Source organism: Salmo trutta, chromosome 6 (genome assembly GCF_901001165.1).
Source record: "Salmo trutta chromosome 6, fSalTru1.1, whole genome shotgun sequence".
Lineage (NCBI taxonomy): Eukaryota > Metazoa > Chordata > Actinopteri > Salmoniformes > Salmonidae > Salmo > Salmo trutta.
Window position 1 is genome coordinate 556,674 of NC_042962.1, and position 20,358 is coordinate 577,031.

Here is a 20,358-nt window from a genome sequence, read left to right on the forward strand (position 1 = left end):
AGCCAGAGCCCGGACTTGAACCCGATTGAACATCTCTGAAGAGACCTGAAAATAGCTGTGCAGCAACGCTCCCCATCCGACCTGACAGAGCTTGAAACTATCTGCAAATAATTATGGGAGAAACTCCCCAAATACAGATGTGCCAAGCTTGTAGCATCATACCCACGAAGACTTGATGCTGTAATCACTGCCAAAGGTGCTTCAACAAAGTACTGAGTAAAGGGTCCAGACTTCTTTACGTGCTGCTGTGCGGTTTGTTGCTAACCTTACTTCGCTACCTGCCAACTTTACGGTTTTAATTTTTAATTACCGTTTATATTTTTATTTTTTCCCTCGCTCAACTTTTTTAATTATTTTTTTTCACCCAGGACGCTTTATCTGGACGTGGTTCGTCAGGACCTCCACCAGCCGAAGCTAAGTAGTAACATTAACACCTCTTTGGGCTAGGGGGCAGTATTTTGACGTCCGGATGAAAAGCGTGCCCAAAGTAAACTGCCTGTTAGTCAGGCCCAGATGCTAGGATATGCATATAAAACACTCTAAGGTTTCTAAAACTGTTAAAATAATGTATGTGAGTATAACAGAACTGATATGGCAGGCAAAACTCCGACAACAAACCATCCCAAAAAAAAAAAAAATTCAGCCTACCATTGTTTTCAATGGCCGTCATGTTTATTATGAGGCGAAATCCTCCCAGATTGCAGTTCCTAGGGCTTCCACTAGATGTCAACAGTCTTTAGAAAGAGTTTCAGGCTTGTTTTTGGAAAAATGAGCTAGAATTTGTAGTTTTTCTAAGCGGCTCCCATTTTGGCTGTAGTGTTTTCATGCACGTGGATGAGAGCGCGTTCTTTGCTGTTTATCTCCGGTAAAGACAATAACGATTCTTTGTCTTAAATTGTATCATTTATTTACGTATTAAGGTAGCTGAGGTTTGATTATAAACGTTGTTTGACTTGTTTGGAGAAGTTTATTGGTAACTTTTGGGATTCATTTTTTATGCATTTTGAAGGCGGGAAACCGTTGGATTATTGAATGAAGCGCGCCAGCTAAACTGAGTTTTTTGGGGTTATAAAGAAGGACTTTTTCGAACAAAAGGACCATTTGTGATGTACACGGGACCTTTTGGAGTGGCAACAGAAGATCTTCAAAGGTAAGGCTGTTATTATATTGCTATTTCTGACTTTCGTGGCGCACCTGCCTGGTTGAAAAATGTTTTTCATGCTTTTGTATGCGGGGTGCTGTCCTCAGATAATAGCATGGTGTGCTTTTGCCGTAAAGCCTTTTTGAAATCTGACACAGCGTCTGGATTAACAAGAAGTTAAGCTTTATTTTGATGTATGACACTTGTATTTTCATGAATGTTAAATATTTCTATTTCTGTAATTTGAATGTCGCGCTCTGCAATTTCACCGGATGTTGTCGAGGTGGGTCGCTAGCGGAACGCCTGCGCCAGAAAGGTTAACATGATGCAGTCGCTCATAATATACAGGAGAACGATCACCTTATAGCGAGGACAGCTGTGCTGCAAGCCCAGCTTCAGACGCAATCGTTAGGCAAGGGTAATTTCAGTGTAGGAAAGGATGAAACAGCGTCTGTGCCACCAGTAAGTACAGATAGTAGTATAAGTCCCCTCCCATAGTCCCCGCAGCCGGACAATTTTCTCAAGGCTTCTGGAAGGAAATGCTGTAGGAATGCTCAACCGGTGTCACTCATTCAGCCGACAGAAACTTTCAACCGGTTTTCCCCATTAAGCAGCGAGTCGGAGTCAGAGCCCGAGCCTTCTCTCATCTCTACTCCTCCCGTTACGGGGTCTGAGATGCCGAAGCCTCCCACCATTTGCTCTGACAAATTGAAAACCATAGTCATTGGCGACTCCATTACAGGCAGCATTAGACTTAAAACGAATCATCCAGCGATCATTCACTGTTTACCAGGGGGCAGGGCTACCGACGTTAAGGCTAATCTGAAGATGGTGCTGGCTAAAGCTAAAACTGGCGAGTGTAGAGAGTATAGGGATATTGTTATCCATGTTGGCACCAACGATGTTAGGATGAAACAGTCAGAGGTCACCAAGCGCAACATAGCTCAGTGTGTAAATCAGCTAGAAAGATGTGTCGGCATTGAGTAATTGACTCTGGCCCCCTCCCAGTTAGGGGGAGTGATGAGCTCTACAGCAGAGTCTTACAACTCAATCGCTGATTGAAAACTGTTTTCTTCCCCTCCCAAAAGATAGAATTTGTAGATAATTGGCCCTCTTTCTTGGACTCACCCACAAACAGAACCAAGCCTGGCGTGTTGAGGAGTGACAGACTCCATCCTAGCTGGAGGGGTGCTCTCATCTTATCTACGAACATAGACAGGGCTCTAACTCCCCTAGCTCCACAATGAAATAGGGTGCAGGCCAGGCAGCAGGCGGTTAGCCAGCCTGCCAGCTTAGTAGAGTCTGCCACTAGCACAGTCAGTGTAGTCAGCTCAGCTATCCCCATTGAGACCGTGACTGTGCCTCGACCTAGGTTGGGCAAAACTAAACATGGCTGTCACGTCCTGACCAGTAGAGGGAGTATTTGTATTGTAGTTTGGTCATGACGTGGCAGAAGGGTATTTATTTCATATGGTTCGGGTTGTGTGTGTTATTAACCTCTATGGGACCGGCGGGACGAATTCGTCCCACCTACGTAACAGCCAGTGTAATCCTGTGGCGTGATTTTTAAAACGTTTTAAATGCTATTACTTCAATTTCTCAAACATATTACTATTTTACAGCTATTTGACCTGTTTGGGGTAGGGGGCAGTATTGAGAATTTTGGAAAAAATATGTTCCCATTTTTAACTGCCTCCTACACCAACTCAGAAGCTAGAATATGCATATTATTGTTCAGGTTTGGATAGAAAACACTCTGAATTTTCTAAAACTGTTTGAATGGTGTCTGTGAGTATAACAGAACTCCTATGGCAGGCAAAAACCTGACAAGGTTTCAAGCAGGAAGTACCCTGTCTGACAAGGAGTCGTGCGTCTTGCATCTTTTTATTGAAAAGTAAGGATCTTAGCTGTAACGTGACAATTCCCAGGGCTCCAATAGGCTCTCAGAGCCCGCGAAAAACCTGAAGGTTTACGAGGGAGCCTCAGGTTGAAACAGATTATCGCCTTTTGTAAGTGGATGCTCAGAGGACCTTTGAATGATGCGCGTGCATGAGTCGCTCCCGAGGAGAAATTTTATTCGGCTGTTTAGGCTCAATGCATACTCCCGGTCGGAATATTATCACTTCTCTACGACATAAATGGCATAAAAATTGGTTTTAAACAGCGGTTGACATGCTTCGAAGTACGGTAATGGAATATTTAGACATTTTTGACACGCCAATGCGCCATGCGCGAGACCGTGAAGAAGCATTCTAGAACTCACGAACAAAACGTCGCTGTTTGGATATAACGATGGATTATTTGGGACCAAACCAACATTTGTTATTGAAGTAGAAGTCCTGGCAGTGTATTCTGATGAAGAACAAGCAAGGTAAGAACATTTTTCTTATAGGAAATGTGATTTTGGTGGATGCTGACCTGGGTGGGTATCTAAATAGCTAGCCCTGTAATGCCGGGCTATGTACTTAGATTATTGCAAAATGTGCTTCATCCGAAAAGCTATTTTAAAATCGGACATATCGAGTGCATAGAGGAGTAATGTATCTATAATTCTTAAAATAATTGTTATGCTTTTTGTGAACGTTTATCGTGAGTAATTTAGCAAACTGTTAGTAAATTCAACGGAAGTTTGCCGGGGGTTATGCGTTTTCTGAACGTCACATGCTAATGCAAAAAGCTGTTTTTTGATATAAATATGAACTTGATTGAACAGACATGCATGTATTGTATAACACAATGTCCTAGGTGTGTCATCTGATGAAGATCATCAAAGGTTAGTGCTGCATTTAGCTGTGGTTTGGGTTTGTGTGACATTAAATGCTAGCTTGAAAAATGGCTGTCTGATTTTTTCTGGCTGGGCACTCTGCTGACATAATCTAATGTTTTGCTTTCGTTGTAAAGCCTTTTTGAAATCGGACAGTGGGGTTAGATTAACGAGATTCTTGTCTTTAAATAGCTGTAAAATAGTCATATGTTTGAGAAATTTAAGTAATAGTATTTCTAACGATTCAAAAATCGCGCCACTGGAATTTCAGTAGCTGTTACGTAGGTGGGACGAAATCGTCCCACATACCCCAGAGAGGTTAACCTCTCTGGCGCATGTGGGACGAACTCGTCCCACCTACGTAACAGCCACTGATATCCAGTGGCGCGATTTTTGAATCGTTAGAAATACTATTACTTCAATTTCTCAAACATATGACTATTTTACAGCTATTTAAAGACAAGAATCTCGTTAATCTAACCACACTGTCCGATTTCAAAAAGGCTTTACAACGAAAGCAAAACATTAGATTATGTCAGCAGAGTGCCCAGCCAGAAATAATCAGACACCCATTTTTCAAGCTAGCATATCATGTCACATAAACCCAAACCACAGCTAAATGCAGCACTAACCTTTTATGATCTTCATCAGATGACACACCTAGGACATTGTGTTATACAATACATGCATGTCTGTTCAATCAAGTTCATATTTATATCAAAAAACAGCTTTTTACATTAGCATGTGACGTTCAGAAAAAGCATAACCCCCGCAAACTTCCGGGGAATTTACTAACAGTTTGCTAAATTACTCACGATAAACGTTCACAAAAAGCATAACAATTATTTTAAGAATTATAGATACATTACTCTATGCACTCGATATGTCCGATTTTAAAATAGCTTTTCGGATGAAGCACATTTTGCAATAATCTAAGTACATAGCCCGGCATCACAGGGCTAGCTATTTAGACACCCACCCAGGTCAGCCTCCACCAAAATCACATTTCCTATAAGAAAAATGTTCTTACCTTGCTTGTTCTTCGTCAGAATACACTGCCAGGACTTCTACTTCAATAACAAATGTTGGTTTGGTCCCAAATAATCCATCGTTATATCCAAACAGCAACGTTTTGTTCGTGAGTTCTAGACACTATCAGAATGCTACATCACGGTCTTGCGCATGGCGCATTGGCGTGACAAAAAATGTCTAAATATTCCATTACCGTACTTCGAAGCATGTCAACCGCTGTTTAAAACCAATTTTTATGCCATTTATCTCGTAGAAAAGCGATAATATTCCGACCGGGAATATGCATTGAGCCTAAACAGCGAATTAAATTTCACCTCAGGAGCGAATCGTGCACGCGCCTCATTCAAAGGTCCTCTGATCCGCCACTTACCAAAGCCGATAATGTGTTTCAGCCTGAGGCTGCCTCGTCAACCTTCAGGTATTTCCCGGGTTCTGAGAGCCTATCGGAGCCCTGGGAATTGTCACGTTACAGCTAAGATCCTTACTTTTCAATAAACAGATGCAAGACGCACGACTCCTTGTCAGACAGGGTACTTCCTGCATGAAACCTTGTCAGGTTTTTGCCTGCCATAGGAGTTCTGTTATACTCACAGACACCATTCAAACCGTTTTAGAAAATTCAGAGTGTTTTCTATCCAAACCTGAACAATAATATGCATATTCTAGCTTCTGAGTTGGTGTAGGAGGCAGTTAAAAATGGGCACATATTTTTTCCAAAATTCTCAATACTGCCCCCTAGGCCAAACAGGTTAAAGACAAGACTCTCGTTAATCTAACCACACTGTCCGATTTCAAAAAGGCTTTACAACGAAAGCAAAACATTAGATTATGTCAGCAGAGTACCCAGCCAGAAATAATCAGACACCCATTTTTCAAGCTAGCATATAATGTCACAAAAACCCAAACCACAGCTAAATGCAGCACTAACCTTTTATGATCTTCATCAGATGACACACCTAGGATATTATGTTATACAATACATGCATGTCTGTTCAATGAAGTTCATATTTATATCAAAAACCAGCTTTTTACATTAGCATGTGACGTTCAGAAAAAGCATACCCCCCGCAAACGTCCGGGGAATTTACTAACAATTTACTAAATTACTCACGATAAACGTTCACAAAAAGCATAACAATTATTTTAAGAATTATAGATACATTACTCCTCTATGCACTCGATATGTCCGATTTTAAAATAGCTTTTCGGATGAAGCACATTTTGCAATATTCTAAGTACATAGCCCAGCCATCACGGGCTAGCTATTTAGACACCCACCCAGTTTAGCCTTCACCAAAATCACATTTCCTACAAGTAAAATGGTCTTACCTTTCCTGTTCTTCGTCAGAATGCACTCCCAGGACTTCTACTTCAATAACAAATGTAGGTTTGGTCCCAAATAATCCATCGTTATGTTCCATCAGCGACGTTTTGTTCGTGCGCTCTAGACACTATCAGAATGGTAAATCACGGTCGCACGCATGGCGCAGAACGTGACAAAAATTTTCTAAATATTCCATTACCGTACTTCGAAGCATGTCAACCGCTGTTTAAAATCAATTTTTATGCCATTATTCTCGTAAAAAAGCGATAATATTCCGACCGGGAATCTGCAATTAGCTAAACAGCCGAAGGAAAATACTGCACGGGGTCGAATCGGGCACGCGCCTAATTCCATTGTCCTCTGATGGGCCACTTGGAAAAGGGGATTCTGTGTTTCAGCCTGAGGCTGCCTCGTCATCGTTCAGGTTTTTCCCGGGTTCTGAGAGCCTATTGGAGCCCTAGGAATTGTCACGTTACAGCTAATATCCTGACTCTTCAATAAACAGAAGCAAGAACAACAACACCTTGTCAGACAGGGTACTTCCTGCATGAAACCTTCTCAGGTTTTTGCCTGCCATAGGAGTTCTGTTATACTCACAGACACCATTCAAACAGTTTTAGAAACTTTAGGGTGTTTTCTATCCAAACCTGAACAATAATATGCATATTCTAGCTTCTGAGTTGGTGTAGGAGGCAGTTAAAAATGGGCACATATTTTTTCCAAAATTCTCAATACTGCCCCCTAGCCCGTAGAGGTTAAAGGGGTGTTTGGTTTATGTAGTCTGGGGTTTGAGTATATGTTCTAGTGTTGGTTTTCTAATTTTCTATGGTTTTCTAGTCTGTCTATTTCTGTGTGGTTTGTGTGGCTCCCGATCAGGAACAGCTGTACGTCGTTGTTCCTGATTGGGAGTCATATTTATTTATTTATTTTTTCTATTTCACCTTTATTTAACCAGGTAGGCAAGTTGAGAACAAGTTCTCATTTACAATTGCGACCTGGCCAAGATAAAGCAAAGCAGTTCGACAACATACAACAACACAGAGTTACACATGGAGTAAACAACATACAGTCAATAATACAGTAGAAAAAAATAAGACTATATACAATGTGAGCAAATGATGTGAGATAAGGGAGGTAAATGCCATATATTAGGAGATTGTTTTCACCTGGGGTTTTTGTGGATAGTTGTATTTTGCACTGCTACGTATAGCCTGTAAAACTGTCGTCTGCTGTTCTTTGTTTTGTTGTTTTTTCGTGTTCTCTTTATTTAATAAATATAAAGACGAGCATCCACATTCCCGCCGCGTTTTCTCTACACAACGACACCCGTGACAATGGCGTTGTTCGCCTTAGCAATCTCACTAGAATAAAGACCTTCTCCATTCCTGCCATTATTGAAAGAGATTGTGATACCTCACATCTCAAAATAGGGCTACTTAATGTTAGATCCCTCACTTCCAAGGCAGTTATAGTCAATGAACTAATCACTGATCATAATCTTGATGTGATTGGCCTGACTGAAACATGGCTTAAGCCTGATGAATTTACTGTGTTAAATGAGGCCTCACCTCCTGGTTACACTAGTGACCATATCCCCCGTGCATCCCGCAAAGGCAGAGGTGTTGCTAACATTTACGAGGGCCAAAATTCAATTTACAAAAAAACCCCGATGTTTTCGTCTTTTGAGCTTCTAGTCATGAAATCTATGCAGCCTACTCAATCACTTTTTATAGCTACTGTTTACAGGCCTCCTGGGCCATATACAGCGTTCCTCACTGAGTTCCCTGAATTCCTATCGGACCATGTAGTCATGGTAGATAATATTCACATTTTTTGGGGACTTTAACATTCACATGGAAAAGTCCACAGACCCACTCCAAAAGGCTTTCGGAGCCATCATCGACTCAGTTGGTTTTGTCCAACATGTCTCTGGACCTACTCACTGCCACAGTCATACTCTGGACCTAGTTTTGTCCCGTGGAATAAATGTTGTGGATCTTAATGTTTTTCGTCATAATCCTGGACTATCGGACCACCATTTTATTACATTTTCAATCCAACAAATAATCAGCTCAGACCCCAACCAAGGAACATCAAAAGTTGTGCTACAAATTCTCGGACAACCCAAAGATTCCTAGATGCCCTTCCAGACTCACTCCACCTACCCAAGGACGTCAGAGTACAAAAATCAGTTAACCGCCTAACTGAGGAAATCAATTTAACATTGCACAATATCCTAGATGCAGTCGCAGCCCTAAAAACAAACAAAAAACATTTGTCATAGGAAACTAGCTCCCTGGTATACAGAAACGGTGCTACACCAAACTGGAAGTCTTTTGACTAGCTTGGAAAGACAGTACCGTGCAGTATCGAAGAGCCTTCAGTGCTGCTCGATCATCCTATTTTTCCAACTTAATTGAGGAAAATAAGAACAAGCAAAAATGTATTTTTGATACTGTCGCAAAGCTAACTAAAAAGAAGCAATCCCCAAGAGAGGATGGCTTTCACTTCAGCAGTGGTAAATTCATGAACTTCTTTGAGGAAAAGATCATGATCATTAGAAAGCAAATTACGGACTCCTCTTTAAATCTTCGTATTCCTCCAAAGCTCAGTTGTCCTGCCAGGACCTAGGATCAAGGGAGACACTCACGTTTTTAGTACTATATCTCTTGACACATTGATGAAAATAATCATGGCCTCCAAACCTTCAAGCTGCATACTGGACCCTATTCCAACTAAACTACTGAAAGAGCTGCTTCCTGTGCTTGGCCCTCCTATGTTGAACATAATAAATGGCTTTCTATCCACCGGATGTGTAGCAAACTCACTAAAAGTGGCAGAAATAAAGCCTCTCTTGAAAAAGTCAAACATTGAACAAGAAAATATAAAAAACTAATCGGCCTATATCGAATCTCCCATTCCTCTCAAAAAAGTTTGAAAAAGCTGTTGCGCCGCAACTCATCGCTTTCCTGAAAACAAACAATGTATACAAAACGCTTCAGTCTGGTTTAGACCCCATCATAGCACTAAGACTGCACTTGTGAAAGTGGTAAAGGTGGTTTGTCTCTGTGGATGGTTTGTCCTCCGACAAATCAACTGTAAGTTTTGATGTTTCTCAAGGTTCCGTTTTAGGACCACTATTGTTTTCACTATATTTTTTACCTCTTGGTGATGTCATTCGGAAACATAATGTTAACTTTCACTGCTATGCGGATGACACACAGCTGTACATTTCAATGAAACATGATGAAGCCCCAAAATTGCTGGAAGCCTGTGCTTCAGACATAAGGAAGTGGATGGCGGCAAATGTTCTACTTTTAAACAGACAAAACAGAGATACCTGTTCTAGGTCCCAAGAAACAAAGAGATCTTCCGTTGAATCTGACAATTAATCTTGATGGTTGTACAGTCGTCTCAAATAAAACTGTGAAGGACCTCTGTGTTACTCTGGAACCTGATCTCTCTTTTGACGAACATATCAAGACTGTTTCAAGGACAGCTTTTTTCCATCTACGTAACATTGCAAAAATCTGAAACTTTCTGTCCAAAAATGATGCAGAAAAATGTATCCATTCTTTTGTAATTTCTAGGTTAGACTACTGCAATGCTCTACTTTAATGCTCTACCGGATAAAGCACTAAATAAACTTCAGTTAGTGCAAAACACGGGTGCTAGAACCTTGACCAGAAACAAAACTTTTGATCATATTACTCCAGTGCTAGCCTCTTTACACCGGCTTCCTGTTTAGGCAAGGGCTGATTTCAAGGTTTTACTGCTAACCTACAAAGCATTACATGGGTTTGCTCTTACCTATCTTTCTGATTTGGTCCTGCCGTACATACCTACATGTATGCTACAGTCACAAGACGCTTGCCTCCTTACTGTCCCTAGAATTTCTAAGCAAACAGCTGGAGGCAGGGCTTTCTCCTATAGAGCTCCATTTTTATGGAATGGTCTGCCTACCCATGTGAGAGATGCAGACTCGGTCTCAACATTTAAGTCTTTACTGAAGACTGATCTCTTTAGTAGGTCTTATGATTGAGCTAGTCTGGCCCAGGAGTGTGAAAGTGAACGGAAAGGCACTGGAGTGACGAACCGCCCTTGCTGTCTCTGCCTGGCCGGTTCCCCTCTCTCCACTGGGATTCTCTGCCTCTAACCCTATTACGGGGGCTGAGTCACTGGCTTACTGGTGCTCTTCCATGCCGTCCCTAGGAGGGGTGCGTCCCTTGAGTGGGTTGAGTCACTTACGTGATCTTCCTGTCCGGGTTGGCGCTCCCCCTTGGGTTGTGCCGTGGCGGAGATCTTTGTGGGCTATACTCGGCCTTGTCTCAGGATGGTAAGTTGGTGGTTGAAGTGATCCATCTACTGATGTGGAGGCTATGCTTTGGCGAAGTGGGTGGGGTTATATCCTGCCTGTTTGGCCCTGTCCGGGGGTATCATCGGATGGGGCCACAGTGTCTCCCGACCCCTCCTGTCTCAGCCTTCAGTATTTATGCTGCAGTAGTTTATGTGTCGGGGGGGCTAGGGTCAGTCTGTTATATCTGGAGTATTTCTCCAGTCTTATCTTAGTCTATCACAGTGCCATCCGTTTTGTCACCAAAGCCCCATATACTATCCACCACTGCGACCTATACGCTCTCGTTGGCTGGCCCTCGCTTCATACTCGTCGCCAAACCCACTGACTCCAGGTCATCTACAAGACCCTGCTAGGTAAAGTCCCGCCTTATCTCTGCTCGCTGGTCACCATAGCTGCACCCACCCGTAGCACGCGCTCCAGCAGGTATATCTCACTTGTCACCCCCAAAGCCAATTCCACGTTTGGCTGCCTCTCCTTCCAGTTCTCTGCTGTCAATGACTGGAACAAACTGCAAAAATCTCTGAAACTGGAAACACTTATCTCCCTCACTAGCTTTAAGCACCAGCTGTCAGAGCAGCTCACAGATCACTGCACATGTAAATAGCCCATCTATAAATAGCCCAAACAACTACCCCTTCCCTTCCTCTACTGTATTTATTTATTTTGCTCCTTTGCACCCCAGTATTTCTACTTTGCACACTCATCTACTGTCAAATCTACCATTCCAATGTTTTAATTGCTATATTGTATTTACTTCGCCACCATGACCTATTTATTGCCTTTACCTCCCTTATCTTACCTCATTTGCTCACATTGTATATAGACTATATATTACTGACTGTATGTTTATTTTACTCCATGTGTAACTCTGTGTTGTTATATGTGTCGAATTGCTTTGCTTTATCTTGGCCAGGTCGCAGTTGTAAATGAGAACTTGTTCTCAACTTGCCTACCTGGTTAAATAAAGGTGAAATAAATAAAAAAATAATTAAAATTAATCTTATGTACTGTGTGAATTTAAGGAAGCTCGCTCTAATTCTCTCTCTTTTTCTCTTTCTTTCTCTCTTTCTTTCTTTCTCTCTCTCGGAGGACCTGAGCCCTAGGACCATGCCTCAGGACTACCTGGCCTGATGACTCCTTGCTGTCCCCAGTCCACCTGGCCGTGCTGCTGGTCCAGTTCCAACAGTTCTGCCTGCGGCTATTGAACCCTGACCTGTTCACCGGACGTGCTACCTGTCCCAGACCTGCTGTTTTCAACTCTCTAGAGACAGCAGGAGCGGTAGAGATACTCTGAATGATCGGCTATGAAAAGCCAACTGACATTTACTCCTGAGGTGCTGACCTGTTGCACCCTCGACAACCACTGTGATTATTATTATTTGACCCTGCTAGTCATCTATGAACATTTGAACATCTTCGCCAAGTTCTGTTATAATCTCCACCTGTCACAGCCAGAAGAAGACTGACCACCCCTCATAGCCTGGTTCCTCTCTAGGTTTCTTCCTAGGTTCTGGCCTTTCTAGGGAGTTTTTCCTAGCCACCGTGCTTCTACACCTGCATTGCTTGCTGTTTGGGGTTTTAGGCTGGGTTTCTGTACAGCACTTTGTGACATCAGCTGATGTAAGAAGGGCTTTATAAATAACATTTGATTGATTACAGCTGAAAGTTCCATGAGTCACATGCTGTGGTCTAGCCGGAGAGGACAAGAATTAGACCCGTCGGAGAGCTTTTCTTACCCCACGTCATTATAGTAGGCTTTCGCAACACCCCAAGCTGAGATGAAGATGGTTGGCCCTCCTGCAGGAGAAAAGCACTCAATCAATGTCTGGTCAAGCCAACCCCAGAATATAGACAAACTTACCTCAAACAATCAGACAGACACAGACCAATCAGACAGACAGGCAGACAGAGACACTTACCCCAATCAGACAGACAGACAATACATGCTTGCCCAAGCCAATCAGACAGAAAGGCAGACAGACACACTCATCACCAGCCAGTCAGACAGACAGACACACAGACAGACAGACAGACAGACAGACAGACACACTTACTCCAGACAATCAGACAGACAGACAGAGAAACACAATTACCCCAGCCAATCAGACAGACAGACAGACTCACACCAGCCAATCAGACAGACACACTCACCCCAGCCAATCAGACAGACACACTCACCTCAGCCAATCAGACAGGCAGCCACACTCACCCCAGCCAATCAGAATGTAGCACCAGAAGTATTTTCTCTCAGAGAAGAAGGAAACGGCCAATAGGGCGTGGAGATACAGGCCTTCCACCAGCAGCCAGAAGAAGCTGGCCATTATACAGTACTGGAAGAAGACCATCACCGCCTTGCAGCCCACCTGACAACACAGAGAGATATACAGTATCAGTCCAGCTGACAGAGATATACAGTATCAGTCCACATGACATGACATGCATTTTTCTACGGCTGGCCATGCTTTACACCTGGCTACCCCTACCGCGGTCAACAGCCCTGGGCTCCTCACAGCAACTCGCCCAAATCTCCCCCAATTCTCCTTCACCCAAATCCAGATAGCTGATGTTCTGAAAGAGCTGCAAAATCTGGACCCTTACAAATCAGCCTGGCTAGACAATCTGGACCATCCTTTTCTAAAATGATCTGCCGAAATTGTTGCAACCCCTATTCCTAGCCTGTTCAACCTCTTTTTCGTATCGTCTGAGATTCCCATAGATTGGAAAGCTGCCGCGGTCATCCCCTCTTCAAAGGGGGAGACACTCTAGACCCAAACTGCTACAGAACTATATCTATTCTACCCTGCCTTTCTAAGGTCTATGAAAGCCAAGTTAACAAACAGATTACCGACCATTTCGAATCTCACCGTACCTTCTCCACTATGCAATCTGGTTTCAGAGCTGGTCATGGGTGCACCTCAGCCACGCTCAAGGTCCTAAACAATATCATAACCGCCATCGATAAGAGACATTACTGTGCAGCTGTATTCATCGACCTGGCTAAGGCATTCGACTCTGTCAATCTGTTGTCCGGACCTCTGGCAGTCTCTATGGGGGTGCCACAGGGTTCAATTCTCGGGCCGACTCTCTTCTCTGTATACATCAATGATGTCGCTCCCGCTGCTGCTGATTCTTTGATACACCTCTACGCAGACGACACCATTCTGTATACCTCTGGCCCTTCTTTGGACACTGTGTTAACTTCACTAGGGTAGGGGGGAGCATTCGGAATGTTGGATGAAAAGCGTGCCCAAATTAAACTGCCTGCTACTCAGGCCCAGAAGCTAGGATATGCATATAATTGGTAGATTTGGATAGAAAACTCTCTAAAGTTTCCAAAACTGTTAAAATAATGTCTGTGAGTATAACAGAACTGATATGGCAGGCAAAAACCTGAGGAAAATCCATCCAGGAAGTACTATTATTTTGAAAGGCTGTTTTTCCATTGAAAGCCTATCCACCATACAAAGACTTAGGACCCAGTTCACGATCTCTATGGCTTCTTCTACATGTCGCCAGTCTTTAGTCATTGTTTTAGGCTTTTACTTTGAAAAATGAGGGAGATACAGCACTTTCAATGAGTGGACAGTGGAAATCCCCAGACATGAGTCCAGCACGTGATCGGGAGCGCGACATTCTTGTTTCTCCTTTTCTATTGACGAACCTTTTGTCTGGTTGAAATATTATTGATTATTTATGACAAAAACAACCTGAGGATTGATTTTAAACATCGTTTCACATGTTTCTACAAATGTTATTGTACTTTTTTGACTTTTCGTCTGGATGTTGAGAGCGCACTTTGTGCCTTTGGATTACTGAACTAAACGCACCAACGAAATGGAGGTTTTTGGACATAAAGAGGGACATTATCAAACAAAACAAACATTTATTGTGTAACATGGAGTCCTGGGAGTACCAGCAGATGAAGATCATCAAAGGTAAGTGATTAATTTAATTGCTATTTCTGACTTTTGTGAATCCTCTCCTTGGCTGGAAAATGTCTGTATGGTGTTTTGTGGCTAGGCGCTGTCCTAACATAATCGCATGGTGTGCTTTTGCCGTAAAGCGTTTTTGAAATCGGAAACTGTGGTTGGATTAACAAGAAGTTTATCGTTAAAATGGTGTATAATACTTTGAGGAATTTTAATTATGGGATTTTTGTTGTTTTGAATTTGGCGCCAAGCAATTTCACTGGCTGTTGTCGAGGTGGGATGCTAGCGTCCCAATGATACCAGAGAGGTTAAACATCTCCAATCCAAAATTAAATCTAGAATCAGCTTCCTATTTCGCAACAAAGCATCCTTCACTCATGCTGCCAAACATACCCTCGTAAAACTGACCATTCTACCGATCCTCGTCTTCAGCAATGTAATTTATAAAATAGCCTCCAACACTCTACTCAACAAATTTGATGCAGTCTATCACGGTGCCATCCGTTTTGTCACCAAAGCCCCATATACTACCCACCACTGCGACCTGTATGCTCTCATTGGCTGGCCCTCACTTCATACTTGTCGCCAAACCCACTGGCTCTATGTCATCTACAAGTCTCTGCTAGGTAAAGCCCCGCCTTATCTCAGCTCACTAGCCACCATAGCAGCAACCACCCATAGCACGCGCTCCTGCAGGTATATCTCACTGGTCACCCCCAAAGCCAATTCTTCCTTTGGCCACCTCTCCTTCCAGTTCTCTGCTGCCAATGACTGGAACGAACTGCAAAAATCTCTGAAGCAGGAGACTCTTACCTCCCTCACTAGCTTTAAGCACCAGCTGTCAGAGCAGCTCACAGATCACTGCACCTGTACATAGGTCATCTGTAAATAGCCCATTCAATCTACCCCATCCCCATACTGTATTTATTTATTTATTTATCTTGCTCCTTTGCACCCCAGTATCTCTACTTGCACATTTATCTTCTGCACATCCTGCCATTCCAGTGTTTAATTGCTATATTGTAATTACTTCGCTACCAAGGCCTATTTATTGCCTTACCTCTCTTATCCTACCTCATTTGCACATGCTGTATATAGATTTTTCTACTGTATTATTGATTGTATGTTTGTTTACTCCATGTGTAACTCTGTGTTGTTGTGTGTCAAACTGCTTTGCTTTATCTTGGCCAGGTCGCAGTTGCAAATGAGAACTTGTTCTCAACTAGCCTACCTGGTTAAATAAAGAGACAGAGATATAAAGTATCAGTCCAAGCTATAAGCTATAGACCACACTATCTATCAAGAGAGTTCTCATCTATATTATTCGTAGCTGTCTATTTACCAACACAGACCAATACTGGCACTAAGACCTCTCTCAACCAACTCTATAAGGCCATAAAAAAAATAAGAAAATGCTCATCCAGAAGCGGCGCTCCTAGGAGCCGGGGACTTTAATGCAGGCAAACTTAAATCAGTTTTACCTAATTTCTATCAGCATGTTAAATGTGCAACCAGAGGGAAACAACTCTGGACCAACTTTACTCCACACACAGAGACACATACAAACCTCTCCCTCGCCCTCCATTTGGCTAATCTGACCATAATTATATCCTCCTGATTCCTGCTTACAAGCAAAAACTAAAGCAGGAAGTACCAGTGACTCACTCAATATGGAAGTGGTCAGATGAGACAGATGCTATGCTACGGGACTGTTTTGCAGAACAGACTGGAATATGTTCCGGGATTCATCCAATGGCATTGAGGAGTACACCACCTCAGTCACCGGCTTCATCAATAAGTGCATCGACGACGTCGGCCCCACAGTGACCGTACGTACATATCCCAACCAGAAGCCATGGGTTACAGGCAACATCCGCATCGAGCTAAAGGCTAAACTGCCGCTTTCAAGGAGCGGGACACTAATCCGGACACTTATAAGAAATCCCTCAGACGAATGATCAAACAAGCAAAGCATTAATACAGGATTAAGATCGAAACCTACTACACCGCCTCTGAAGCTCGTCGGATGTGGCAGGGCTTGAAAACTATTATGGACTACAAAGGGAAACCCATACGCGAGCTGCCCAGTGACACAAGCCTACCAGACGAGCTAAATGCCTTTTATGCTCACTTCGAGGCAAGCAACACTGAAGCATGCACGAGATTACCAGCTGTTCTGGATGACTGTGTAATAACGCTCACGGTAGCCGAAGTGAGCAAGACCTTTAAACAGGTCAACATTCACAAAGCCGCGGGTCAGACAGATTACCAGGACGTGTACTCATAGAATGCGTGGACCAACTGTCAAGTGTCTTCACTGACGTTTTCAACCTCTCGCTGACCGAGTCTGTAATACCTACATGTTTCAAGCAGACCACCAAAATCCCTGTGCCCAAGGAAGCGAAGGTAACCTGCCTAAACGATTATCGCCCTGTAGCACTCACATCGGTAGCCATGAAGTGCTTTGAAACGCTGGTCATGGCTCACATCAACAGCATCCTCCCGGATACACTAGACCCACACTAGACCCACTCTAATTCACCGCCCCACCAGATCCACAGATGACGCAATCTCAATCACACTCCACACCGCCCTTTCCTGAAGACATAACAGTGTTAGGCCTGATCACCAAAAAGAATGACACCGCCTATAGGGAGGACGTAAGAGACCTGGCAGTGTGGTGCCAGGACAACAACCTCTCCCTCAAAGTGAGCAAGACAAAGGAGCTGATCGTGGACTACAGGAAAAGGAGGGCCGAACAGGCCCCCATTAACATCAACGGGGCTGTAGTGGAGTGGGTCGAGAACTTGAAGTTCCTTGGTGTCCACATCACCAACGAACTAGGATGGTCCAAACACACCAAGACAGTCATTAAGAGTGCACGACAACACCTTTTCCCCCTCAGGAGACTGAAAAGATTTTGCATGGGTCCCCAGATGCTCAAAAAAGCTCTACAGCTGCACCATCGAGAGCATCCTGACCGGTTGCATCACCACCTGGTATGGCAATTGCTTGGCATCTGACCGTAAGGCGCTGAAGAGGGTATTGCGTACATCACTGGGGCCAAGCTTCCTGCCATCCAGGACCTATATACTCGGCAGTGTCAGAGGAAAGCCAAAAAATTGAGAGAGACTCTGTTTTCTCTGCTACCGCACGGCAAGCGGTACCGGAGCGTCAAGTCTACGACCAAAAGGCTCCTTAACAGCTTCTACCCCCAAGCCATAAGACTGGTGAACATTTAATCAAATGGCCACCGGACTATTTACATTGACCCCCCCCCCCCCCCCATTTGTTTTGTACACTGCTCTTACTCGCTGTATATTATCTGTGCATAATCACTACCTTCATGTACAAATAACCTCGACTAACCTGTAGCCCCGCACATTGACTCGGTACCGGTAACCCCTGTATATAGCCTGTATTGTTATTTTATTGTGTTACTTTTTACTTTAGTCTATTTGGTAAATATTTTCTTAACTCTTTCTTGAACTGCATTGTTGGTTAAGGGCCTGTAAGTCAGCATTTCCCGGTAAGGTCTACACTTGTTGTATTCGGCGCATGTGAAAAATAAAGTTTGATTTGATTTGAGAAGTGTTTGAAATACAGACATGTTCAACAAGATGTATTAGAATGTTGGATCGCGGAGGTGTTTTTCTATTTCACACACACACACACACCCGGGCTGTGTACTTACGAATCCTGGGGAGCAGTTGTCAACCTCTCCGACCTGGTACAGAACCACATCCTTCGTAAACACAGCGATGGCCTTCAAGATGAACGACACAAACAGGTGCATGTGAATGTAGTTCCTAGTGCAGTGGAGTTTCCTAGGAGAGACACACACGACGTGTTACATCCAGCGTGACCAAACAACTTTCACTGGCTTTGGAATTGAGAAATGGAGAAAGAATGACCACTAATTGATGAATGAATGAAATACTAATGAAATACTAATGAAATACTGATGAAATACTAATGAAAATCTTTTGGTTCTCTGACACTGTGGAGGGATACGGAGGGAGAACAAAGCATTTTCTCAATCCTCAATAACCACCATGACAATGGAAAGGATTTCTAAAAGACATCAAAACACGTCCTTTTCACTGTTATAATTTGCATGAGTTATGTTACGGTTCTCATTTCCATCCCCCCTAGACTGCAGGGCCAAAGGGATTCTTAACAGGCACCCTATTCCCTATAGGTCCTGGTCAAAAGTAGTGCACACACACACACGCACGCACGCGCGCACGCACACACACATATGCACACACACACATATGCACACACACACACACACACGCATGCACACACACGCACACGCACACATACACACACACACACACACACACACACACACACACACACACACCCACACACACATATGCCCACACACACATATGCCCACACACACACACACAATACGCTGCTGTTACTGGCTATTATCTATCCTGTTGTCTAGTCACTTTACCCTTACGTACAATATACTGCTGTTACTGTCTATTATCTATCCTTTACCCCTACCTACAGTATACTGCTGTTACTGTCTATTATCTATCCTTTACCCCTACCTACAGTATACTGCTGTTACTGTCTATTATCTATCCTTTACCCCTACCTACAGATACTGCTGTTACTGTCTATTATCTATCCTTTACCCCTACCTACAGTATACTGCTGTTACTGTCTATTATCTATCCTTTACCCCTACCTACAGTATACTGTCTTATCTATCCTTTACCCCTACCTACAGTATACTGCTGCTACTGTCTATTATCTATCCTTTACCCCTACCTACAGTATACTGCTGTTACTGTCTATTATCTATCCTTTACCCCTACCTACAGTATACTGCTGTTACTGTCTATTATCTATCCTTTACCCCTACCTATAGTATACTGCTGTTACTGTCTATTATCTATCCTTTACCCCTACCTACAGTATACTGTCTATTATCTATCCTTTACCCCTACCTACAGTATACTGCTGTTACTGTCTATTATCTATCCTTTACCCCTACCTACAGTATACTGTCTATTATCTATCCTTTACCCCTACCTACAGTATACTGCTGTTACTGTCTATTATCTATCCTTTACCCCTACCTACAGTATACTGCTGTTACTGTCTATTATCTATCCTTTATCCCTACCTACAGTATACTGCTGTTACTGTCTATTATCTATCCTTTACCCCTACCTACAGTATACTGCTGTTACTGTCTATTATCTATCCTGTTGTCTAGTCATGTTACCCCTAGCTATATGTACATAGCTACCTCAATTACCAGGTACCCCTACAGATCGACTCAGTATTGGTACTCCCTGTATATAGCCATGTTATTACCTGGTACTCCCTGTATATAGCCATGTTATTACCTGGTACTCCCTGTATATAACCATGTTATTACCTGGTACTCCCTGTATATAACCATGTTATTACCTGGTACTCCCTGTATATAGCCATGTTATTACCTGGTACTCCCTGTATATAGCCATGTTATTACCTGGTACTCCCTGTATATAGCCATGTTATTACCTGGTACTCCCTGTATATACCCATGTTATTACCTGGTACTCCCTGTATACAGCCATGTTACTACCTGGTACTCCCTGTATATAGCCATGTTATTACCTGGTACTCCTGCAAATGGACTCGGTACTGGTACTCCCTGTATATAGCCATGTTATTACCTGGTACTCCCTGTATATAACCATGTTATTACCTGGTACTCCCTGTATATAGCCATGTTATTACCTGGTACTCCTGCAAATGGACTCGGTACTGGTACTCCCTGTATATAGCCATGTTATT

At 43.1% G+C, this 20,358-nt stretch overlaps 1 protein-coding gene across 1 annotated transcript in view; it reads right to left on the minus strand.

Annotated features, from left to right (window-relative positions):
• The window catches only part of vipr1b (vasoactive intestinal peptide receptor 1b), a 154,628-nt gene that overhangs the window by 22,693 nt on the left and 111,577 nt on the right, over positions 1-20,358 (minus strand). The window contains exons 5-7 of the mRNA XM_029755065.1: positions 18,242-18,374; positions 12,828-12,981; positions 12,355-12,415 (exon numbers count right to left, since the gene is read on the minus strand). Of these exons, the coding sequence (XP_029610925.1) occupies positions 12,355-12,415; positions 12,828-12,981; positions 18,242-18,374 (348 nt within the window). The remainder of the gene's footprint in view (positions 1-12,354; positions 12,416-12,827; positions 12,982-18,241; positions 18,375-20,358) is intronic.